The 26,244-nt window shown below is 48.2% G+C and overlaps 1 protein-coding gene and 1 pseudogene across 1 annotated transcript in view; both read left to right on the plus strand.

Moving 5' to 3' along the window:
- Positions 1–339, plus strand: part of LOC133128948 (voltage-gated potassium channel subunit beta-1-like) — a 49,581-nt gene extending 49,242 nt beyond the window's left edge. The window contains exon 12 of the mRNA XM_061242756.1: positions 286–339. Coding sequence (XP_061098740.1) covers positions 286–339 — 54 coding nt within the window. The remainder of the gene's footprint in view (positions 1–285) is intronic.
- A 1,365-nt stretch (positions 340–1,704) lies between these two features.
- Positions 1,705–26,244, plus strand: LOC133127982 (voltage-gated potassium channel subunit beta-1-like; annotated as a pseudogene).

Below are 26,244 nucleotides of genomic sequence, written 5' to 3' on the forward strand. Positions count from 1 at the left end.
TGTGACTGTGTGTGAGGGAGAGTGTGTTTGAGCCAGTGTGGGTGTGTGTGTGTGTGTGTGTGTGTGGGAGAGTGTGTTTGAGTCAGTGTGTGTGTGTGTGTGTGAGGGAGAGTGTGTTTGAGCCAGTGTGTGTGTGTGTGTGTGTGTACTCACATGAACTCACACATGTTTTGCATGTAAATGTGTATGGATCTGTGCTGTGCCGCTGCTCATTGCTCAGTCAGGGGCCCTCCTTGGGGGGTTCCCCCTGTGGTTTATTACGGACACTCCCCTGATTATCGGCAGAGTCAGCACATATGCAGGGACCCCCACCCCCCCGATTCCCCCCGCGTGATCTGATGTCACAATGCACAGTGTGTCAAATCTGCTGCTTTTACCCTTTCCTCCCCACCATCCCCCTCTCTGTAGGGTGTTTTACCCTTTCCCTCCCCACCATCCCCCTCTCTGTAGGGTGTTTTACCCTTTCCCTCCCCACCATCCCCCTCTCTGTAGGGTGTTTTACCCTTTCCTCCCCACCATCCCCCTCTCAGTAGGGTGTTTTACCCTTTCCCTCCCCACCATCCCCCTCTCTGTAGGGTGTTTTACCCTTTCCCTCCCCACCATCCCCCTCTCTGTAGGGTGTTTTACCCTTTCCCTCCCCACCATCCCCCTCTCTGTAGGGTGTTTTACCCTTTCCCTCCCCACCATCCCCCTCTCTGTAGGGTGTTTTACCCTTTCCCTCCCCACCATCCCCCTCTCAGTAGGGTGTTTTACCCTTTCCCTCCCACCATCACCCCTCTCTGTAGGGTGTTTTACCCTTTCCCTCCCCACCATCCCCCTCTCTGTAGGGTGTTTTACCCTTTCCCTCCCCACCATCCCCCTCTCTGTAGGGTGTTTTACCCTTTCCCTCCCCACCATCCCCCTCTCTGTAGGGTGTTTTACCCTTTCCCTCCCCACCATCCCCTCTCTGTAGGGTGTTTTACCCTTTCCCTCCCCACCATCCCCCTCTCTGTAGGGTGTTTTACCCTTCCCTCCCCACCATCCCCCTCTCTGTAGGGTGTTTTACCCTTTCCCTCCCCACCATCCCCCTCTCTGTAGCACCCCACTTCTCTCCTTTGTCCTGTCACCCTGAGCTCCAGACGTTTTTTTAACCCAACGTTATCTCCGGGACCCACCGAGGTCACAGATATGCGATGAGAGAGTTCTGAACCGGGCGTTCTAAAGCTGATGTAACAATCAGCACTGGTGATTGAAAGGGAGTTCCAAAACACTGATTTAGAATTCTGGAGGAAAATAAAAATAAAAAACATTCCGAGGGTTAATGCAGTTATTCTGGCTTTCTGTACGGGAACGTGGGAAAGTCGGGGTTAATGCAGTTATTCTGGCTTTCTGTACGGGAACCTGGGACAGTCGGGGTTAATGCAGTTATTCTGGGAAAGTCAGGGTTAACGCAGTTATTCTGGGAAAGTTGGGGTTAATGCAGTTATTCTGGGAAAGTCGGGGTTAATGCAGTTATTCTGGGGAAGTCGGGTTAATGCAGTTATTCTGGGAAAGTCGGGGTTAATGCAGTTATTCTGGGAAAGTCGGGGTTAATGCAGTTATTGCAGTTAATGCAGTTATTCTGGGAAATTCAGGGTTAATGCAGTTATTCTGGGAAAGTCAGGGTTAATGCAGTTATTCTGGAAAGTTGGGGTTAATGCAGTTATTCTGGCTTTCTTCACAGGAACCTGGGAAAGTCAGGATGCGGGTCTCCTGTTTGGGTCTCGGTAAGTACACCCCTCCCCCCATTCCAACCCCCTCCCCACCTCCCCCCCTCCGACTCTCTTCGGTATTGCCATTACTGAGCTATTTCTTTTCTTTCTTTAATTTTTTTTTAAAGGTTTTATTGTTTTAATATGTCTTTGAAATGAAGGCACTAACAAAATTGATTCTGCTAGCAGCGCCAAACAGTGCCCAGAATCTCTAAGCACAATCTGCTTTGGACAAACGGCAGAGGAAGCGCATTTCTTCAAGAAAGGGGGGGGGGGGGGGGGGGGGGTGGGGGGGGGGGTGGGGGGGGAAGAGAAAAACTGTCACACCCCTGCTTTGTGATCGGTCGGACAGTCAATGGCAGGTTATAGAGTATCATTCCAGTTGCATTCCGTCAATCGAGGCACATAACGGGCCCAGGGGATTCCGCAGCTACCTGGAAGAACCCGATCGATCGATTCCGGAGTGATGGAACACAGCGGACATTCAGAAGAGCTGGTGCCGACGGTTATCTCCATCCGTATGCACGGTGTGTGCGGGGGGCGAGGTTGTGTGTCTCTTATAAACACGCAATTTCCATGAAATAACGAAACAAAACATGCAACATAAAAGACTTCCCTTCTCTTGACCCAATTTGTCGGCCTTTAGCTGCAGGGGAAGAATATATTTCCATAAAATCTAAGGCCCATGTGTGGCTAATTTTGCTGTAATTTGTTTGCAAAGTCAGGGCCGTCGCGATTCGTTGCCCTCGACGTCTCAGGAATTTCACCGCCGATCCTTTCCGGGACCAGCGAGCGAGACCGCCATCCTGACCCAGGACCAGAGCACTCCGACACGCAACATCGGACCGAATTTATGGAACGGGAGCCACAGCTTGAATGAACGAACCGGGCCTCGACAAACCGTTTTGCGGATTTATGTCTCGGAGAAAGACCCAGAGAGCCGTAACAGCCCCGCTCGCCACCCTGAAAGATTACGTCGATTTCTCCAACAAAGACATGTAAACATCAGCTGCGAACAGGGGCCATTAACCCAGGCAATTACCAAGGAAGCACTTAAGACGCCCTCCCTCCTAATTTCCGTCATTTAAACAAACACATATTTTTTACACGTTATCATTTTTTAACTGAAACGGTTTTGTTTCGTCCCATTTCTCTTCTCAATACGGAAGGCCCAATTATGTTCCTGCTGCAGCACAGAAACAGAAGACTGTTGATTCCGGAAGAGAAGGGAAAGCCAATTTGGGAAAGAAGCAGACATTAGCGTCTCTCCTTACGAAACACGCGGTGTAGCTGCTTCGATATACAGTGCACAAGACAACTAAGCGCTCACAGAGTTGCATGTGAAAAGGAAGACTTTTGATATGCAGCAATCTGTGACCGGCAGTCTGCGGCCTAGTGGCTAAGGTGCATGACTGGGACCTGGAATGATGGAGATTCAAGTCCCAGTCGGGCCCTTAACCCCACATTGCTCCGGGGGGGATTGGCCCCTGTTTAGTCTAGTCAACTGTTAAGTTGCTCTGGATAAAAGCATCAGCTAAAGTAATTGTACTGTAATGACTAGATAACAAACACAGAAACCTATCAGACTGAACCCTCCCATTCCCTGAGTGATGATAATTGCCTGGCCCTGTTGAGCCACCGTTGCCACTGAAACAGTCCAGAGACTTCAGCTAAGGTTGTGAGCCTCATCCGTGCACCACCGTGCGGTGCCTTAAACCGAATGAGCCACCCAGCAGCCCCTAAGCTGCCACTGTCTGTCGCACCCACCGTTCACACAGACATGAGTCGGAGGAGGACTTGCTGTTACCGGACCGACCAGTGGGGGGTCGCTAGTGAGCGATGAGGTGCTGCTCATCCTGGCCCATTGAAGCCCTCATGTCCCTGGGTGGCACCAGGTCCTCCCGCCCGGGAACTTGTTTAGCACTAGCCCCACCCGCGCTAATGATGATGCCACCCCTTAACCTTTGACCCCTGGACCGTTCTAATGAACGTGAGGGGTGAAAGCGGTTAGTTACGGTTACGGCTACGGCAGGTCGCGGTTCGCATTTCAGCATTTCAGCCGTTGGTTAAGCTTAAGTCCGAACTCCCATCTGTGTGGTTGGGGAATGTTATTAAGTATGTGCAGATGAAGTGTCATTGTTCTTTTTAAGTTTCCTTTTTATTTCTTTTGTGATCTTTGAAGAATTGGATGAAAGTAATATCCCAATTGTTGATGCGTAGATAGGTACTATAATGAGAAAGAGAGGAAGGCCAGACACCATTAGTTCTGAGGCTCCTGTCTCTAATTAAAGACCAGTCGTTTTGGGAGATTTGTGAGGCATGTGACCTTTCAGTTGTCTGTCAGGTTTAAGCACGGTTCCTTCTCACCTTCCTTCCACATGATGTTCTCTTTCTCTCCCCCTCACTCTACCTCTCTCTCTCTCCCTCTCTCTCTGTCTCTCTTTCTCTCTCTGTGTCTCTCTCTCCCTCTCTCTCTGTGTTTCTCTCCATCTCTCTCTCGCTCTCTTTCTCCCCCCCTCCCCCTCTCTCCCTCTCTCTCCGTCACTCTCTCCATCTCTCTCCCTCCCTCTTTCTCTCCCTCTCTCCCTCTCTCTCTTTCTCTCTCCCTCTCAGGAACTTGGGTGACATTTGGCGGCCAGATTTCAGATGAGGTAAGTGATGCTTTCAACGACATTCATGTAACCACACTGCGCCAGTTTACTTTTCTGTCTGTCGTTGGCAGTAAAGAACCCCAGAAACACTTGACTAAAAGCACTGAAGTCTTCACATTTCAGTGGGGGGGTGTAGTTTATTTGGGGGGGGGGGGGGGGGTATTCTCATAAATTTCCCCAAAACCAAGTCGACACACTATATTAACAACACATTCAGTCACCACTTTCTGTCATGTCTATGACAGTATAAACCCCCAGAAGCTTTCACATTTTTACAGGCCAAAGACATTTATTAGTATGTGTGTTTATACTGAGTCTGTAGCGTAGTCTCTGGTCCATGCAGGGTGAAGTATTCACCCCAGATGCCTCTGACATAGGATCTCAGGCCACGTCCTGCAGCCGTGGCAGCACACGGATACCCCCAACCGCTCTGCTGATCAGCCCGTGAGCGCTGCCCTTTCACAGCAGGGTCTCGCTTCCCACTCCTCTGTGGGTTTGGGGTATACTTGGTTGGCATTTCTATAGCGCCTTTATCCAAAGCGCTGTACAATTGATGCTTCTCATTCCCTCATTCATACACACACTCCCACGCCGACGGCGATTGGCTGCCATGCAAGGCGCCGACCAGCTCGTCAGGAGCATTTGGGGGTTAGGCGTCTTGCTCAGGAAGGCTTTGACACAACCCGGGTGGGGTATCGAACTGGCAACCCTCCGACTGCCAGACGACTGCTCTTACTGCCTGAGCCATGTCGCCCCACACACTTGTATCAGGGTTGTCTTTACATTACATTACATTTTATTTAGCAGACATTCAAGAAAGGTCAGGAGCATAACAAAGTCAAAGAACAAACAATAGAACAGATCAATTCACATAGGATCAGTTGTTAAGCCATGAACATAAGTCTAGTTACACAAGGTAAATAGGCCAAGCTGAACTACCATACCTACAATATATAGTATACAAATTCCAAGTCCAAGATTAAGGTACAAAATACAAAGAGAGATTAAGGTACATTACATTACATTATTGGCATTTGGCAGACGCTCTTATCCAGAGCAACGTACAGTTGATTAGACTAAGCAGGAGAAAATCCTCCCTTGGAGCAATGCAGGGTTAATGGCCTTGTTAATGGCTGTGCAGATCTTATTGTGTGTGTCCCAGTCCTTTACCTTAACCTGTCACACCCGAGGGTTCCTGCCCCGCCCGGCAAGCCTCACAGAAACTGCGGCCGAAGGCCTGTCCTAGCGGTCGCTGTTCATCACGTCTCACTGCCGCCGCGGGGGTCCCGGGTCGCTAGGTCGTGAAGGAAACACGCAGCGCTCAAGGGCGCCCTCCGGTGGCGGCAGGCGGGAGGCGCGGGCAGGCCGGCGCTCAGACTGCGGAACGTTCCAGATTGCTGCGGGTCAAAGGTTAAGTTGGGGGAAAAAAAGAAAAAAAAAAGAGATGCGAAATGAAGCAAAACAAAAGAAGAAGAAGAGCTGTGGGCAGCATTTCTGTCCTCTCGTCTGATTGGCTTACGGGGTGTTGGATAGAGACGGGGGGAAAGGGTAGGGGAGGCGATATATATTTTTATCTATCCTCAGTTACAAGCATCTGCATTCCCCTGGGAATGACAGAGCAGATCTCTCTCTCTCGCTCCCTTTTTAACTCTCCCTCTCTTTTCTCACTCTCTCTTGTCCTCCTCTCTCGCTCCTCTCTCTCTCCCTCTCTCTCTCTCCCTCCTCTCTCTCACTCTCTCCCTCTCTCTCTCTCTCTCTCTCCAGTGTGTGGTATGTAAGAGGAAAGAGTCTGCCGCAGTCATAACATTATCCATTCTGAGCTGCTGTGAGCTTTTAAGACCCCCCCCTCCTCCTCTCTCTCTCTCTCTCTCTCTCTCTCTCTCTCTCTCCTGGCCTCTCCCACATTCCGCAGTGAGGAGATGTGCCCTTCACAAGTCTGCAGTCTCCGAAATTTCACAGACACAACTCTGCCCTCCAAAAACTCTGCAGACTTCTACAAAGCTCACAGTCGCAATTGTGCCCTTTGCAATTCTGCAGAGACTTCTAGAAAGCTCACAGACATGACTGTGCCCTTTGCAATTCTGCAGAGACTTCTAGACTCACAGACATGACTGTGCCCTTTGCAATTCTGCAGAGATTCACAGATGCAATTCTGAGACAAGTACTATTACTCAACACTCAGCGCACATCAATTAAAATAGTTGATTTTAACTGAATTCTTGGGTTTGAATTTGATTACAGTTTTAAGCGGTTTTAACCATCAGACCCAGTGACTCCCCAGGGTTAGGGAGCCCTGTCCCATTCGCACCTGAATGGAGTATCTGTCCTGACCCATGGAGTAATGATTGGGGAGAAGGATGAGGAGATGTGGGCAGGTGACGGAATTAAATGGGACACATCAGGCAAAGCAGGATAAATAACCTGCAGGTGCAATAGAGTACTTTCTGGTGTAATGTGACCCTCTGTCCTGCAGGTGGCAGAGCGGCTCATGACCATCGCCTACGAGAGCGGGGTCAACCTCTTCGACACGGCAGAAGTGTACTCTGCGGGAAAGTGAGTAAGACCGTCGGACGTGGCAGCCGTCCAATCACAGCACAGCGTCCGCAAACTCAACTGTCGACTGGAATCCTGGGGCCTGTTCCACAGAGCAGGATTTTTTACTTTGCTGGATAACTGCACAGAGTAAAATCCAGAACAGCTCTTTTTACTTCAGTCCATGTTCCAGATTTGGGGGGGGGGGGTTCCATTATCAAGCTAACCCAGTGATCCAGCTGTATGGAACAGGCCAGTGGTTTGAAACAAACCCACTCAAATCAAATTAGAGCCTAACAAGAAATATCCCCGATGTACTAACATGCACAGTGCCTTTAAGCTCTGCCATCTTCACCCAAATCATTGGTCAAACCTGCTAGTAACCGTCTCGTTCCTAAATCACTAAACCATGACATGGCCACCTCTTTCCAAAATTACTGCACCCCGACCGTGAATGTGACCATTGCCGCAAGGAAGCCTCTAGATTCCCCAGCTTCCTCCAAATCCAAAGACATTTCCAAACACGGCATGGTGCCAATCCAAAGCAGTCCGTTAGAACAGCACCAAAAAATATATATCACATGTGTTTTAGAAACTACTTGAAAGAGGAGAATGTAAGCTTTCTAACAATGCTGAAGTTATCTTAACTCCAGATATCAAGGGAGTTGTGTCCCGTTGCATTTTCAGTGCCACCAAACCGTGATTTCTGAGAAAAGCGGCTTCAAACTTTTGTCGGGAGAGTTACATGAGGCTGGGAGCCTACTTCAGGGTTACAACTTGTCATCTTTTGTACAAACCCTTTGAACGGTGACAAGCTGGCTAGCCTCCAAACAATGCACAACTCTGGTGTTTAAAAACTGTCACTTTCACATCTTGCATTTAAAAGCTTAAAACATTTTTTTTTTTTACTCTGAATTTGGCATCGAGACCTACAGATTATGAAAGCCAATATATTGTTCTACAAAATTAAGCTGAAAGCCGAAAACAGCCCAAAATTGTATGTGAAATTGGCCATCACGGCTTGTTATATTTAGTACAATGTAGAAGAATGAGGGGGCGGCACGGATGGTGCAGTGGGTAGCACTGCCGCCTCACAGCAAGGAGGTCCTGGGTTCGAATCCCCGTCGGCCGGGGCCTCTCTGTGCGGAGTTTGCATGTTCTCCCTGTGTTCATCTGGGTTTCCTCTGGGTACTCCGGTTCCCTCCCACAGTCCAAAGACATGCAGGTCAGGCTGATTGGAGAGTCTAAATTGCCCGTGGGTATGAGTGTGTGAGTGAATGGTATGTGTGCCCTGCGATGGACTGGCGACCTGTCCAGGGTGTATTCCTGCCTTTCGCCCAATGTATGCTGGGATAGGCTCCAGGCCCTCAGCAACCCCGTTCAGGATAAGAGGGATAAGATAATAGATGGATGTAATAGAATGAAGGCTCTCTGTACATTAAAAATGTAATATTTGTTTCCTTATGCCTAATATTTTACAGGGCTGAGATAACCCTGGGAAACATTATCAAGAAGAAATGCTGGAGGTACCACGGCTTTGTGTGTTTGTGTGTGTGTAGGCGGGGTGTGTGTGTGTGTGTAGGCGGGGTGTGTGTGTGTGTGTGTAGGCGGGGTGTGTGTGTGTGTGTAGGCGGCATGTGTGCATGCATTTGTGTTAGTGTGTGTTTGTACGTTATTTATCTTATTTATCTTTTTCTTTGTCAAGGCCATCTAGCTGTTATTTATTGCATGCTTTGGATGAAGAGACCCAGATAATTAATTTATGGATGCGCTCCATCCAGCATAAGACTTTCATTTATAATCCCCAACGAGGATTAACTGGTTTTAATTTACACCAACTTGGAATGCACGTTCCCCGATGGCCTTTGGTAATTATGCAGAAATAAATATAATTTTTTTTACTTTTAATTACATACCTGTGTGTGTATGTTTTTCGCAGAATAGTGCTGCTGCAGTTCTCTGTATTTCTGAGTGTCAACAGAATTTTGGTGGCGCAAATCACAATTGCATATTGATTCAGGTTAAGGTCGAAAAGGTATTGTTCGTTTCCAGGCATTGTCCTTGTAGATGAACGGCTGCCCTTGTAATCTCACCAAGTGCAGCTGGTCTGTACGAGCGCCTCATCTGCACAGTGCGATAATCTCACCCACGGCCCTGCCTTTCCCAGCAGAAACCAACGCCGCTTTGGATTGGCTGTACATCTGCTGAGCGATAAAGCTTTTGCTCTGTGCGGATCTGTGCGGCTACAGACACGCCGCTGTCACTCAAACGGGCCTGTTCCTGAACAAATGTGTCCGTGAGTAATCCTTAAAGGGGAAGTCTGTAGCACACTTAACCTTAACCTTAACTGTCTGTTCCCCAGGAGGTCGAGTCTGGTCATCACCACCAAGCTGTACTGGGGGGGAAAGTAAGTGCCTGTACCTCCCCTTTAACCCTCCAAGGTGTAAGATCACTACTTAAGCATTCATAAGCGCTTATGTCAAGAACAAACATAAGGATCTTGTGTCAGTTCACTTGCATATGTCATGGTAATGGTCACCTGCCGCATCAATGTTGACATAACGCACCGTCTGCGGTTATGGACATGGGCGCTTATGAATGCTTATGTGGTGCTTATGAATGTCAGATGTAGGGCTTATGAAGGAGTTACGTTGGAGCCTTCAAATAAAGTGAACATAATCAAACTGATGTAACAATCACTGCAACTGATAATTGAAATAGTGGACTTCTAGAACACTGACTGAATTTTGAACAAAAAAACCCCAAAAAACCAATTCCAATTAACCTACTCTTCAAAGGGTTACACTCTCCCATCTCTCTGCTTGTATTGCTAAACCTACAGCACTTAGCACACAACACCCAGCTCCACCCTAAACTGCATTACCCAAAAGGCTTTGTGGCTGTGCTGGCCTGCAGTTGATTAGGCTACAGTGGCACTGATGCACGGCTCTCTCAGCACAGGATACACGCAGCACAGTGCTGACACAGCTGTAGGAAGAGACTGCATCAGAGAGGGGAAATACAGAATAAAAATAAATACGGTTTCAGAAAGCGCACAGGGAATGCTTTCACCACGCTGTCAACTTGAAGTGACAGATTAAAGACTGCTGCACTCACACGGCTGCTGTGTATGTGTGTGTGAGTGGGTGTGTTTGTACGTATTTGTGTGTGTGTATGTTTGTGTGCATATGTGTGTGAGTGTTTGTGTGCACGTGAGAGAAAGTGCATGAGCGTGTATGTGTCTATGTGTATGTGTGTTTGTACGTATGTGTATGTTTGTGCGGAAACGTGTGTGAGTGTGTATGTTTGTTTGTTTGTGTGTGAGAGAAAGTGCATGAGTGCGTATCTATGTGTCTATGTGTGTGTGTTTGTACGCATGTGTGTGTATGCTTGTGTGAAAACGTGTGTGTGTATTTTTGTTTGTGTGACAGAGAAAGTGTATGAGTGTGTATATGTGTAAGTGTATGTGTGTTTGTACATATTTGTGTATGTTTGTGTGTATGTGTGCGTGTGTGTGTGTATGTTTGTGTGTATGTGTGCGTGTGTGTGTCTGCATTTTCTGTCTTTTATTAACATTTCTGTGACACTACTAAGTGTGCATCTTTGCCTCTACTTGTTCCTCAGAGCAGAGACAGAGAGAGGACTCTCCAGGAAGCACATCATTGAAGGTAATTCTGCACTAATAACAGGTTTCCCATCATCCCTGCCTCTGCGCTCTCCTGCTTTGTTTGTTTCCCTCACTCCCACTCTCTCTCTCTCTCTCTCTCTCTCTCTCTCTCTCTCTCTCTCTGCGTCTCTCAGCAGCCGACTCTGAAGGAATGCTGATCTCGTTGTGCTGTTTGGCAAGGGAACGCTCTGTCGGGTTCCTTTGTGAGGAAGTGCTGAGCTCGCTCGCTTCGCGAGGGAGAGCACACGCTGCTGTGCATTGTTTTGAGGGGGAACTCTGATATTTTGTTACTTGGTGAGGACACGTGGATCTTGTTATGCTGCTCCCCTGAGGACACGCTGATCTTGTGTTTTTCTTCTGGAGAAAACACTGATCTTGTTGTGCTGCCCCTGTGAGGACATGCGGATCCTGTGCTATACATATGAGGACATGCTGATCTTATTGTCCTCTACTTATGAGGACATGCTGATCTTACTGTGCCATTCTTATGAGGACATGCTGATCCTGTGCTATACTTATGAGGACATGCTGATCCTGTGCTATACTTATGAGGACATGCTGATCTTATTGTGCTATTCTTCTGAGGACATGCTGATCTTATTGTCCTATTCTTATGAGGACATGCTGATCTTATTGCGCTATTCTTATGAGGACATGCTGATCCTGTGCTATACTTATGAAGAGACGTTGATCTTATTGTGCTGCTCTGGGGAGAAAATGCTGATCTTAGTATGCTGCTCAGGAGAGTAAATGCTACTCCTAATGCACTGTTTGTGATGTAATGCTGACGTGTGTTTCAGAGGCCACTGTGTTCATGGGGACCAGGAGACACACCAACCTCCGGCTTGTTTGATATCCGCGACAGCGCTGGGAGAGATTAGCCTGATGATATCAGTCCAAACGTAGTGCAGGATAATGAGGAGGGAACTGGGCTCACAGCTATGGGGTTGCAGGTTCAGTTCCTCCCGGGAACACAGCTTTCATACCCATGAGCTTAAGATGCTTAACCTGAATTACTTCAGTGCATACCCAGCTGTACAAATGGATCTTCTCTACAGAATGTAAGCCCTTGGACTCACTGATCAAGAGATACTTCCGCGCATATATCTGGCGCAGGGCTTCGAATGGCGATGCGGGCATCACCTCGGGCTGCGTCCTCTTCCTGGTTCTGCAGGGTTCGGGCCTGTTGGTCCGACCGGACCTGCTTGTGAATGTGAAGAGATGTGAATCTCTGCTCCCCTGCGATCTGTGATCGGCACATCGGTCTGAAAGGTTGCGCTTGCGACCTGCTACTTCGGTCCTCTCTCGGGATATTTGATAATCGTGGCGGTCAGACGGGTCGGGCAAGTTCTGTCTACCCACTTATTGTATGTTTCTCTTGGGAATCTGTGATCGGCACTGTAGTCTGACAAGCTTCACTCCCTCTCTTTCTCACTCCACTCCCTCCCCTCTCTCCATCTCTCTTTCCATCTGTCTCTTTCCCTCTTTCTCTTTCTCACTCACTCCCCTCCCTCCATCCCTCTCTCACTCCCCTCTCATTCACCCCCCTCCCTCCCCTCTCTCCATCCCTCTCACTCACTCCCCTCCCTGTCCTCTCCATCCCTCTCCCTATCCCTCCCCTCTCTCACTCCCTCCCTCTCCCTACCTCTCTCCCTCTCTCCACCCCTCTCTCTCTCTCTATCAGGACTGAAAGGCTCCCTCCAGAGGTTGCAGTTAGAATACGTGGACGTCGTGTTTGCCAATCGTCCTGACAACAACACGCCCATGGAGGGTGAGTGGTTGGGTCCGTTGGGGAGGGCAGGGTCAGATTGATTGATTGGAGCTGCCACCCTTGGTGCCATAGCGATATAGCCCTCTGAGCCCCTGAGCCCTGGTCTCAGCAGAGGGGATCCTGGGTAATGTAGTCCATCACTCCTCATTAACGCAGGCGATTTGGATTAGACCACCCTCCCTTGGGGTGAGGGGTATTTTGGGTTGCTGGTCTCACCAGATATTCCTCTCTGCGCTCTGGGGCAGAGGGGGGTGTCTCTCTATCCTGGCACACGCTGGCCTGGCCGTGTGGATCTTTCATGCTCACAGTGCTCACACACGCCCATACGCTCGCACAATTATACAGACAAACACAGACACATGCCCACGCATGCATTCACACACAAGTACACACATACACAGAAAACACACTCTCTTGCACACGCACACACAGACACAGAAAACCCACACGCACACACATACTGACAGAAAACACACACTCCCTCACAAACGCACACACGTGGTGTGCCACAGTGCTCATTGTCCATGGGGCATGTAGCATGGAGGTCACAGATTAAGCCCCTTTACATTACTGTCACATCCTCTGCACAGCCACGGTCATCCCGAGGGCCCTATTCTCCTCCACCGCTCCTCTCCTCCACACACGCGATTGGCTAACACAGGAGGAATACATTCTCACTGCTGGCTATTTCCTGTTTGGCTTCATATCCTGTTTTCGAGTCACTTATTTCCCATCTTATATCCTGTCCTCTCACTGCTGGTTACTTCCTGTTTTGTGTTTCTTATTTCCTTTTGGTTATTTCCTACTTATTTATTTATTTTGCTTTTTAGCGGGCTTTGCTCGCTCTTTCCCATCTTGCTTCCCGTTTCCTCTTTCACGGTTATGTCCCGTTTGGTTTTTAGTGCTGTCCATTTCCTTCCTGTTTGGTCGTAGGGATGATTTTCCCCTGTGCGCGAGATTCCCGGTGGGAACATAACTTTGAGTTATTCCCCCGTTTGTTTGGATCGTGAGTTTTGATCCATTTCCATATTTACCTGATGTGGCCAGAATCCGGGGAGTGCCCCTGCTGAAAGAGATTAAAATCTTGCACCGATACATTCCGCACCGCATCTTATTAAGAGCCGGCTCTAGGCATAGGCACCACAGGCAATCTCGTGGAGCCCAATCTGTCTGGAGGGGCCCCCAGGTCTGCACACCCCCCTCGCCTGTGTAGCACATAACTCAAACAGTAGTCTCCTGAGAACGTCTTGCCTAGGGCCTCCAGCAGGTTAGAACTGGCCCTGGTGCTGTTTGTTTGCACAGACCTGTCTTATTGCCATTGGCAGCACATCTATTAGCCAGCAGCGGTGTGACTTTTTCGAGACCTTTCCCTCCTTCCTCTGTGTTGTGAGGCGATGCCAGGCACCCAGCGCCTAATGGTATGGGGGGGAAACTCCAGTCCAATGTCTCGTTAAAAGCCAGATACTCCCCCCCAAAAAAAACAAACAAACAAACAAAAAAAAACAATAGGCTGCTCTGGCAACATATAGTATAGTATAGGGCACTTAAATTCTCAGGACATTGTGTCCTTTCTGACCGGTTCACACCCGAAACAAAAGGAAATCACCTGCACACACCCTCCCGCGCAGATCGGGCCTGAACACAGGAAATCCATTTTTAACAAAAGGCCATTTTTTTTAACTTAAATAACAAAACACAGTAACCGCAACCACAGTAACCCTGCAGTGAATCTCAGCGACTAACAGAGGCAAATCTCATGGACACGCAAGGCAGGCTACTGCCTGTGGGCCCTAGCACGGGGGGGGGGGCCCTGAGCACTCAAATATAGTTTTGGGTAACCCGGTGACAGTGCACCAGGGTATTTTCTGCTTAGCCTAGTGGCTAAGTGTCATGACTGTGACTGCTTCAAGCCGCAGTGTACGAGACTAGCCACAGCTGGTGGACCATTGGGCCCTTGAGCAAGGCGGCTTGTAGCGTAGTGGTTAAGGTACATGACTGGGAGCCACAACGTCAGTGGTTCGAATCCCGGTCGAGCCACAATAAATGATCCGCACAGCCGTCGGGCCCTTGAGCAAGGCCCTTAACCCCACATTGCTCCCCGGGCGCTGCACTGTGGCTGCCCACTGCTCCTAGGTAACTAGGATGGGTCAAATGCAGAGGACAAATTACCCCACGGGGTTCAATAAAAGTGTATCTTATCTTATCTTATCTAACCCCACAGGGGATTGGCCCCTGCTTAGTCGGTCCAATCAACTGTAAGTCGCTTTTGGATAAAAACATCCGCTGACTAACCGCAATTTCTCTGGAATCTTCTCCGCCGATGGACGGGCGGAAGGGGCGTGTCAGTCCGGCCCCAGCAGTACAGGATGGTGACGGAGCAGCTGTCCAAGGCTAGCATTGTGTCGCGCCTCATTTATCATGGCTTCACTTACAGGTGCAGACTGACTTATCAGCCGGCAGTGCTTCACAGTCTTGGGGCCGGTGGCCCCCACGCTGCGCATGCTAATCCCTGCTCCCGTCGGCGCTAATATAATTAGCGGGGTTTGATCGAAACCGCTAATTGCTTATTGATTAGGTTTCGACGTCGCTCGACAGCCACCGTTAGTCAATTTTCAGCGAGACGCGCGTGGCGCAGCGGGTGTGTTTTGTACAAATTGTACCCAGCTGAACTCACTCTTAGGCACGTCGCTCCTTAAATGGTCTTGCAAAGTTTTTTTGTTTGGAGTTCACTTTGACTTTTATTTGCTCCTGAGAGGAAACAAATGTAAACACCAATTCATTTTATCTGTACGTACGCGTTAGTCTACTCATTGATTCAGAACAATGGCTGTCTTGTGGTGATGGGCTCAGATCAGCGTTAAATTGACAGCACAATCAGACCTAATTAAGCAGTGGCGGGTGGATCCACAAACCGGCCTAAACAGGCACAGGGTTGGGAGAACACAGGGGTGACGCTCAAGGGCACAGCAGGTGCCGTCTCACCTGTCAATCACCTGTTCCATTTCCGTGGCAACCAGCTGGCTCCTATCAGCTGAACAGCCTGCTTATTTGATTGATAATTATCAATCAAGGTCACAAACGTGTGATGAGAACGTTCTTAGCTGAACATTCTAACACTGATGTAACAATCACTGCTGCCGATTGGAAGCAATGGAGTTCTAGAACACTGACTCATAATGAATAAACAGTCCAATCAACTGGTTACTCTTCAAAAGGTCAATGCCTGCAGTGGGGACCATAAGTATTTGGACAGTGAAACAGTTGCAAAGGGCTGTAATTCCTACACCATGCACTGCTTATGGATGCGAATACCTCACCAGACGCTCGCCTTTAATTGGAGGGTATGTCGATCCACATCGACTGCACTGTAACCCTTTAAAATTGTGTAACTCTCCAAATCCTTACCAACCCAAGTGCACGTTATTGCAGTCCCGTTCGGTCTTGACGTTTGTGCCTCCAGTTCTGCCCGGCTGGCCCGTGCTCATAAAGAATCTTAATGCAGGAGTTCTGACCTTGGATCAGTTCTGCTTTTTTAGCTCATAACGGACGAGGCCCATCAAACCCTGATCCCAGTTGAGCACTTCCTCTGTGAGAGGCTCTCTACACCCGGGCCCTGGCCTGTCTGCGTAGAACAAGGCCTTACATCTCAGTGTGACATCCTACCTACACTCTCAGAAACAAGGTGACAGTGCAACTACATTTCAGCCCTTTTACGGAGCAACATGGTGATTTGGCGACACTTTTATATGCAATTTGCGGAAACATGATTAAAGTATTAAATGTATTGCCCTATTTTTGTTGAGTATGTTCTCCTTGTGGGCATCACACGATGATAACCACTCCCCTTATCCCTCCCCTATAACTTGTGGCCCGTAGTTTGCACCGCTGGCCTACAGGCAAGACAATGCAAATATTTCACTAATGTTAAGTTCACTTAAATTAGACTGCCTTTTAAGGAGTATTACATTATTTCTGGTTATATTCATTTAGCTAGCTAGCTAACGTTAGCCAGCAAGCTAGTTTGCCGTCATTAGGTGATGTTATTGACAACATTAGCTTGCTAGTTTGCTTTCATAAGGACGTTATAGTTGTGCTTTCATCTTAACTTGACTAGCTATCTCGCAAGCAAAATTATTATTGGATAAGTCAGCATCCTTACCTTAGCTATCGATTGTTGATATACTAAGTTAGCTAGCTTGTGAAAATTCAGTCTCCCAAGAAGAGTGCGTATCAGTGGGGGCATGGCCTGTCAATCATAGTTCTCATTACCACGCCCAGACAGCAACTTTTATAGTCAGAAATTTTGGCTTTGAAAAAAAAGTTTAAAAATCAATTTCAATGGCTGAATAATAAATAAATAAATAATTCACATTTGTTTTGTTGTTGCCTAAAGACAACTGGCAAGTGTTACATTCAACCACCATGCTCTCCTTTAAGGAACACATTTCCCAATTGTACCCTGAAAAAGTACAATAATTTTCTAGTTGGATACTTGTTAAAGTACCTTTAACAATCAAAAAACGTACACATGAATTTTGCATTGCTGGCTAGGGGTACAATTTTATGCACCTATATGGTACCACCCCAGTGAGAAACATTTGTACTTTTTTAGCCATTTATTGTACCTTTTTCTCCGAGAGTGTACTAAAGTAATTTGGCCAGTCATGTGATGTTCGGGCAGGCCACTCTAGAAGAACACAAAGGGGTTCAGCGCTAATTTTATCTTTTCTACTTTTCACTGGAGAAGCACGGAGAATGTGCAAGGAAGAATGTGTCTGATAAAAAATTCCATTTCTTCCCCCACACACACACCCAACTCCAAAATCCGGCAATTCGCCCCCATGGTTCACAAAAAGGGCTCAAGGCACTCAGAGAAAATATTTGAACTCCAATACACCCCCCCCCCCCATCCACACTCCTCCACCCCCTCAGTTTCTGTTTAGCTTTTTTGGGTTTTCTCCACTGTAGAAATGATGTCCCGGCCAGTATTTATTTTATGGGCAGGGACACCTGCCCTGTCTCCTGAGTGTACTCTGTGTCTCTGTGAGTGGGCACGTACCAGGAAGACACCTGTTTCCTGTCAGGAATGTGCTGCACACACAGTAATAAAATGTATTTTGTGCAGTAAGGGATTCATCCTCGCTCCACGTCTCATTAATCTTCGCCGGGCGAGGAGAGATAAAGGATTCGTCTCCAGTTAATTATCGTACATAATTATGCGTCTCTATTTTACTACGCACCTGGGTGTTTTGTGTCAGCGCCCTAGTCCTTTATTCATGAACAAAGTTGAATGATTGGTTGACTGATTGGTATATATTCGCGCCCGTTTAGTTTGTGTTTTGCTTCTGGGCGGTTGGTTGTCCGATTGGCTGAACGGTTGGGTGTACCATGCTGATTGGTTGAACGGTTGGGTGTCTGCTGTGCTGATTGGTTGGTTTATCCTTGTCTCCGCAGAGATCGTGAGAGCCATGACCTATGTGATAAACATGGGGATGTCCATGTACTGGGGCACCTCACGGTGGACAGCTATGGAGATTATGGTGAGAGGGAAACCAACAAAAAACCTCCACATAACATCAGCACAACCTCAGGTCAACCCTCATAAAGCTCAAAGAACCTCATGTCAACCTGAATGCAACATCCACAGAACCTCAGGTTAACTTTCTGAAAGCTTAAACTACCTCAGGTCAACCTTAATGCAATGTCCACAGAACCGCAGGTCAACCTGAAAGCAACTTTTACGTTACATATCATTAAATTACATTACAGGGGCGACATGGCTTAGGCAGTAAGAGCAGTTGTCTGGCAGTCGGAGGGTTGCCGGTTCGATCCCCCGCCCGGGCTGTGTCGAAGTGTCCTTGAGCAAGACATCTAACCCCTAAATGCTCCTGACGAGCTGGTCGGTGCCTTGCATGGCAGCCAATCGCCGTTGGTGTGTGAGTGTGTGAGTGTGTGTGAATGGGTGAATGAGAAGCATCAATTGTACAGCGCTTTGGATAAAGGCGCTATATAAATGCCAAACATTTACAAGGCATTTAGCAGATGCTCTTATCCAGAGCGACGTAACAATGAAGTGCAGATCAAACACAGGGACAAGTGTGAAGAGGACCCTAGAGGACAGTACGGTTCCGAGTCCTAGTGTGATCACATAGATACAGTTTGAACCCTTGAAGAATACATCAACTTCCGAAATAGCATACCTATACCAATTAGACCAATACAATATTATAATATTGTATTGTTGTACTCAGCAAGAATACCCTGAGTACAACAATACAATATCTAATACAATACAACAATATCTATATAACTATATATAAATAAACAAGGCTCATAATGGTGGTTGCACACAACCTCAGGTCAACGTTACTGCCACATCCACACAACCTCCATTCCATCTCAGTACATCTGTAATACAGCATACTGATACAGAAACCATGAATATGTCACAACATAATAAACATTTCCCAGTTAAATCATGCAAATTTTACCCTAGTGAGTTCCCTGAAATAGGCAGAAATGCTTTGGAAAATAACTAATATTTTGAATGAATAAATATGCGCGATTTGTCCCGCTATGTTCACGTTCATCTGAACGTGTCGTCTGATCAAATGAAAAAGGCTGGGGAATTTCCTTCTGCCGAGTGTTCGTTTCACGGTTGGGAGATCTGGGAATTGAGGCATTTCACAGAATTGCATTATTTTAAACAAAACCGGGGTTTATTTTGACAGTTTTAAGATAATAATAAAAGTGGAATTGTGTGCAGAATGTGCCAGCTCTTTCTCGGTCATTGTTTTTATTTCATCACAGTGCCTTCATTTCCAAAGGAAGCTAATTCTGTACAGTTTAAAAAAGTGCTGTTTGTACCTGACGGAGGCTGTATGTAACACAGATTAGCGTCACAGCAGGAAATGAAATGCCATGAATACGTTATCCACATTTCATTTACATCTTCTTTTCCCATAGCTACCAAGCTTTAAATCAGTTTGGGATGTGACTGTAGTCTTTGTGTAGTGAATGTGTTCTCTTTTCCACTCTTCTACCCTCTACCTCCACCTCTCCCCCTCTTTCTCCTTTCCTCTCTCCCCATCCCTTCCTCCCTCTCTCTTTTCTCCCCCTCTCTACCACTCTCTTCCCCTCTTTCCCCCTCCCATCTCCCTCCTCTCTCTCTCCTCTCTATCCCTCTTTACCGCTCTCTCCCTCTCTCCCCCCTCCTCTCTCCCTTCCCTCCCCCTCTCCCTCCCTCTCTCTCCCTCTCCCCCTCCTCCCCTCTCTCTCTCTCTCCCTCACCCTCTATCTCCCTCCCTCTCTCCCCCTCCTCCCCTCCCTCTCTCTCCCTCCCTCCCTCTCTCCCTCCCTCTCTCTCTGTAGGAGGCGTACTCGGTGGCGAGGCAGTTTAACCTGATCCCGCCCGTGTGTGAGCAGGCAGAGTATCACTTCTTCCAGAGGGACAAGGTGGAGGTGCAGCTGCCCGAACTCTACCACAAGATAGGCAGGTGTCAATCACACGCCGGCCAATCGAAGAGAAGGGTGCAGGATTGCGATTGGGTCCTCTCTCTCCCAGAGGCAGATTGCAACTGGGAGCATTTACAATTTGCTCAGCAGATCTTGTTAACATATAGTATGACCTGCATAATATGATGAGCTTGTCGCCTAGTGGCTAAGTACATGACTGGGACCCGCAAGGTCAGTGGTTCAATCCTCGGTGTAGCCACAATAATACCCGCGCAACATTTGGGCCCTTGAGCAAGGCCCTCCACCCCGCATTGCTGCAGGGAGGATTGCCCCCTGCCTAGTCTAATCGACTGTAAGTCGCTTTGGATAAAAGCATCAGCAAAATAACTCAAATTAAAATTAGAACAGAGCCACAGGCTACAGCCATATGCTACAGAAACAACAGCGAATTAGGACAATGCACGAACAGCCCGGCTCTGTACATAAAAAAGACATAAATACATAAATTTACATACTATTTGTAGCGTGTGTTTACACGGCGCGGTATTTGCTGAAGGAGGCCGATTCCCCCGGTTATCTGTGATCCGTGGGACCGCGTGGGAGCCCACCACCTGGCCGCCCGCCCGGATTCCCCAAATGGGTCGGTGCCGGCACGCTCACGCCATCGTCATGCCGACGAGGACCCCAAACAATTACAACCCTCCACCGCGCCATTTTTCGGATGGGGGAGTAGTGATCAGGACAAAGGATAGATCAAAGCCCGCATTCATATCTTTTCTATTGAAAATATTGTATGAGCTCCAAGGAAGGCTGGTTAAGCCAAAATGAACGCGTGTGAATCTCCTAACATATTATCAGATATTCTAAAACAAGCTAAGGGACTTATGCTAATGCTTTTTGGCTGAATCAGGCTTCCTCAATACTCGAAAAATACTTTTGATCATAAAAGTGACACATAGACACACGCGCATGTGCACGCACACATACACTCAGTGAGCACTTTATTAGGTAGACACCAGCTTGTTAATGCAAATATTTAATCAGCCAATCATGTGGCAGCAATGAAATGCATAAAAGCTTGCAGACATGGTCAAGAGTTTTTTTTTATTATTGTTTTTTAGACCAAATGTCAGAATTGGGAAGAAATGTGATCGAAGTGACTTTGACCGTGGAATGAATGTTGGTGCCAGACAGGGTGGCTTGATCTCAGAAACTGCTAATCTCCTGGGACTGGATTTTTATGCACAACAGTCTCAAGAGTTTGCAGAGAATGATGTGAAAAACAAAAAACATTCAGTGAACAGCAATTCTGCAGGCAGAAATGCATTGTTAATGAGATAGGTCAGAGGAGAAGGGCCAGACTGGTCAAAGCTGACAGGAAGGTGACAGTAATGCAAATAACCACACATCACGTGTTGTCTGTGTTGTGTTGTTGTCTGTGTTGTTGTTTGTGTTGTTGTCGGTGTTATCTGTGTTGTGTTGCTGTTTGTGTTGTCTGTGTTGTGTTGTTGTTTGTGTTGCTGTTTGTGTTGTCTGTGTTGTGTTGTTTGTGTTGTTGTCTGTGCACTCCTGTGCTCCTGCAGGTGTGGGCGTGGTCTCCTGGTCTCCGCTGGCCTGCGGGATCATTACGGGGAAGTATGAAAACGGTATCCCAGAATCCTCCAGGGCCTCCATGAAGGTATTGGGGAGTCATGTGATACCCTTTCTCTCTGTTGATTGGCCAACACTGAGTCTTTTTTTCCGTAGGCACTCTGTTTACTGAGTAGGGATTCAATCAGTTCCTCATGTCTGACAGTTTCTTCCCCTGTCCAGCTCAAAGGAAAGGATCTGTTTGGTAACAGGAGATGTCAGCATTGGCAGTGTGGTGTGCTGTCTATTGATCCTCCTTCGTGTCTGCCTCGACATCAATATTAATAATTATTCATCATTATGCAGAAGCATGTTCAGCTTCAGTAATGGTAGAGGGAATTCATATCTAGTTATTAAACAGAAAGAGTGTGCCTTTTCAATTCTCCTGTGAGCTTATTTTTCAATATGAATTCTTTATTTTTCCTTTTCTCCAAATGGTAATACCTAATCATGTTTGCTTGTTGACATTTCTCATCACAGCAAAGTATGTGAAATCGAGAGAGCAGAGAAAAGCCTGTTTCCTCTGAAGCCTTATGCTAGAGGAGTGCACTTCCTGTAGGTATAATGTACTTTCTGCTGGTATAGTACACTTCCTGCTAGAGTAGTTCACTTCCTGCTGGTGTTGTGCACTTCCTCCTAGAGTAGTTCACTTCCTGTTGGTGTTGTGCACTTCCTGCTGGAGTAGTGCACTTCCTGTTGTGTAGTACACTGCCTGCTGGAGTAGTGCACTTCCTGTTAGAGTAGTACACTTCCTGCTGGAGTAGTGCACTTCCTGTTAGAGCAGTACACTTCCTGCTGGAGTAGTGTACTTCCTGGGCCTGTTCTGTTCATCTTTTTTTTTTGGGGGGGGGGGGGGGGGGAATCGCAGTTCTCAGGTGACAGGGTTTAAGCACTGGCCCTGTATTCAAACAGCATCTGTAAGTAGGAGTGCTGATGTAGAATCAATGTGGCCTTTTAACTCAAACTAGACTCAGTTAGACTGTGGACAGGGGAGATACTGATGAGCTTTGGCCTCTTTCCTCTGCCCTCCCTTCGTCTTCCTCCTCTCTCTCCCCTTTCCCTCCTCTCCTCCCTATCTCCTCCTCCCCTCTCCTCCTCCTCTCCTCCCCTCCTCTCCTCCTCTCCCAGCCATACCAGTGGCTGAAGGAGAAGATCCTGAGTGAGGAGGGGAGGAAGCACCAGGCCAAGCTGAAGGAGCTGAGCCACATCGCAGAGAAGCTGGGCTGCACCCTGCCCCAGCTCGCCGTGGGTAAGGAGTGAGGGGGAGAGAGAGGGAGAGAGAGGAGAGAGGGAGAGAGGGAGAGAGAGAGGAGAGAGGAAGAGAGGGAGGGAGAGAGGAAGAGAGGGGGAGAGAGGGAGAGAGAGAGGAGAGAGGGAGAGAGGGAGAGAGAGAAAGAGAGAGAGAGAGAGGAGAGAGGGAGAGGAGAGAGGGAGAGAGAGAGGAGAGAGGGAGAGAGGGAGAGGAGAGAGAGAGAGAGGGAGAGGGGGGAGAGAGAGGGAGAGAGAGGGAGAGAGGAGGAGGAGAGGGGAGGGGAGAGGAGGAGAGAGAGATAGAGAGAGGGGGGAGAGAAAGGTGGAGAGGGAGAGGGGGGAGGGGGAGAGAGAGGAGGAAGAGAGAGGAGAGAGGAGGGGAGAGAGGGTAAGAGCTCTGGATAAGAGCGTCTGCCAAATGCCAATGTAATGTAATGAGAGAGGAGGAGGGAGAGGGGGGAGAGAGGTGGGAGAGAGAGAGAGAAAGGGAGAGAGAGGGAGAGAGAGAGGAAAAGGGGAGGAGGAGAGAGGGAAGGAGAGGGGGAGAGAGAGAAGGGAGAGAGAGGGAGAGGGGGAGAGGTAGTGGGAGAGAGAGAGGGGAGAAGAGAGGAAAAGAGAGGAGGAAAAGAAGAGAGAAGAGAGAGGGGGAGAGTGGGAGGGAGAAGAGGGAAAAGGGGAATGCATTCATTACACAAAGCGTACAGTCGCAGTAATAAGGGCAGCGCTTATTTTAGCTAATAATGAAAGACCCAAACTAATGCAACGCTTGGGGGAAATGATAAATTACAAATGAAATGTGAACAATAAAGTTTTTATGGCACTTCCTTTGCTACTATATCTCTATCTACACACACAACACACACGCACATATATATATATATACATACATCTCATATCTCTCCCACTCACACATTATATTTGCATTCAGGCGTCCCACAGAGACTTTACATACAGCTGGCTACCGCACTGGAGTAATTAGGTGCAGTACCTCACCCCCGGGCGCCGGGGGGGGGGGGGGGGGCGTGGAGGCCTGGCTTTCGGACCCGCGGCGTTTGAGTTATTAACTCGGCTCCCCCAGGCGTTATTATCACGCACGGCGTTATATATTACGCCCTGCCGTATATATTACACCCCCGTTACGCGCACTAAAAGTGATGGTGCGGTAACTCCCCCCCCCCCCCCCCCCCCCGCAATCAGCTGAAGTGAAGAACGGGGAACGGGGGAGACGACTCACTCGCTTCAGATCAAAAAGCAATCGACCGACACGGCAGCTCGGGAACTCGTTCAGAGCAAATTTAGAAAAACGCCGGCGAGTGTTCGAACGCCCGTGACAGCCGCTGTTGTCTCAGAGAGAGTCGGCCGCGTCAAATCTCCGCGTTTATCGACTCGACGGGCGTCCGCATCGGCCGAGCCGTTCGGCGTCGCGTTTGATGGGGGGCGCGTAGTCCATTCCCTGACTCTCTATAAAGTATTTTAAATGGAAAATGGTGGTTAACTTCTCATCCGCTGTGGCAGTTGTGTGGCAGGTGGGGGGCAGGTGCACTTTGAGGTGTCTGAGGCAAGCTTCCCCCTCATCGCAGTAAAGCGCTTTGAGTGTCTAGAAAAGTGCTACGTGAATGCAAGGAATTATTATTAGCACTATCTGAGCCAGACCTAAGAGCTTCTGAACTCTCCTACTTATCTCACGCGGCAGTGATAATTCCCCCGGTAATTCCGCACTGCCTGTTCTCCTCCTGACATGCACGACTCACACCGAGGCCTATGGATGGAGATAATGCGCTAACCCAGCAGTTTGGCTCATGATTTTTTGCACCACCGCCTGTTAGAAAAAGATAATGGTTTCCGCGGTGTTTAGCATTAAGTTGGCCTTTCATTAAGGTGATATGCTCTGTCAGCGTTTTGCCTGGGGCTGAAATATCGACAGTGCTTTAAAAATCAATGAGAGGCGCACCTGCAAATCTGCGCGGTTAAAGGTACAACGGGTAATTTCAGACTTCTAACGGTCAAGAGAGGAACAGCAGCAACAAACACCTTCAAACCACAACACTGTTTATCCCTCGCCCTTCTCCGTAAAGGCGCTGATGTTGAAACTGCATTGGCTGTGGCAATTAGAACCAATTCATTATTATACCACTGTACAATGTTTTGGTACAGAGTGCCGGCCCGTCAACTTGTATATTTTTCAAACCCAAATTTAAGGACTATAATTGCAGGCAGTGGGTGATAGGGAGGGATTTACAATGGTCTTGTAACAATGTTTTAACACAAAAATCTTACCTATTGTACCTTTCACTTGCACCCTTGAAACTAGGCAGACGTCCTCTGTGTTAGTTCAGGGTGGTTTTACACTTGCATACACTGCCACCCGCTGGACACCACCTGTACCTGCACTGCACGTCATTCCCTATCAATGCTGCATTGATAATATAATTATTTCACCATCTGAGAGTGGAAAGTAGAGTCTGGGCATATTGTGAAGGCATCTAGAAATAGTCTGACCTATGACTCCACCCCCCCCCCCCACCCGCCCCACCAGCTGGAACCAGACTGTGAGGCACTGACAAGTTAAAGAGAATAGTTTACCCTGTAAACAGTTGCGTTTAAATTGTGCTCCTTCCATTGTGGAAACACTGCCACCTTCGTGGTCATTGCGTTCTGTTCCCTCCAGCCTGGTGTCTCCGGAATGAGGTGTGAGCTCGGTGCTGCTGGGAACGTCGAACCCGGAACAGCTGACGGAGAACTTGGGCGCTATACAGGTGAGTCCCTACACTGAGAGAGAGAGAGAGAGAGAGAGGAGAGTGGGATAGAGAGAAAGAGAGAGAGTAGGAGAGAGAGAGTGAGATAGAGAGAGGGAGAATGGGAGAGTGAGAGTGAGATAGAGAGTAGGAGAGAGAGTGAGAGTGGAGAGAGAGTGAAGGAGACAGTGTCGAGAGTGGAATAGAGAGAGAGAGATAGGAGAGAGAGTGAGATAGGAGTGAGAGTGTGAGTGAGATAGAGAGAAAGAGTCGGAGAGACCAACAGCGTTCTGAGCTCTTTCCAATCACTTTTCCTCTCTTCCCTCCATACTCCCAGATGGAAAAGGAGAGGAGTGGAGGAGAAGAGGATGCATTTGCAACCTGGCTAAATTAACTAATTTGTTACTTAGCTGACGCTTTCATCCAAAGCGACTTACAGTTGATTAGACTAAGCAGGGGACAATCCCCCTCTGGAGCAATTTGGGGTTAAGGGCCTTGATCAAGGGCCCAACGGCTGTGTGGATCTTATCGGGGCTTGAACCAACAACCTTCCGGGTCCCAGTCATGTACCTTAGCCACATGGTAAAGGAAAACTAAATTGCATCTGTCCAGGATTATGTCTATTGAAATAAGCGAAAGGAAGAAACCTTTTTTCAGGGCAGGCGCGTTGAGATGACTCACCGTGTTGACGCAACGTGACGTTCTTATTCGCCGCCGTCTTGTGCGCACGCAGGTGATTCCAAAGATGACGTCGGACGTGGTGTCGGACATCGACCGCATCCTGGGAAACAGGCCCCACAGCAAGAAGGACGCTCGATCGTAG

This window comes from Conger conger, chromosome 5 (assembly GCF_963514075.1).
Source record: "Conger conger chromosome 5, fConCon1.1, whole genome shotgun sequence".
Classification (NCBI taxonomy): domain Eukaryota; kingdom Metazoa; phylum Chordata; class Actinopteri; order Anguilliformes; family Congridae; genus Conger; species Conger conger.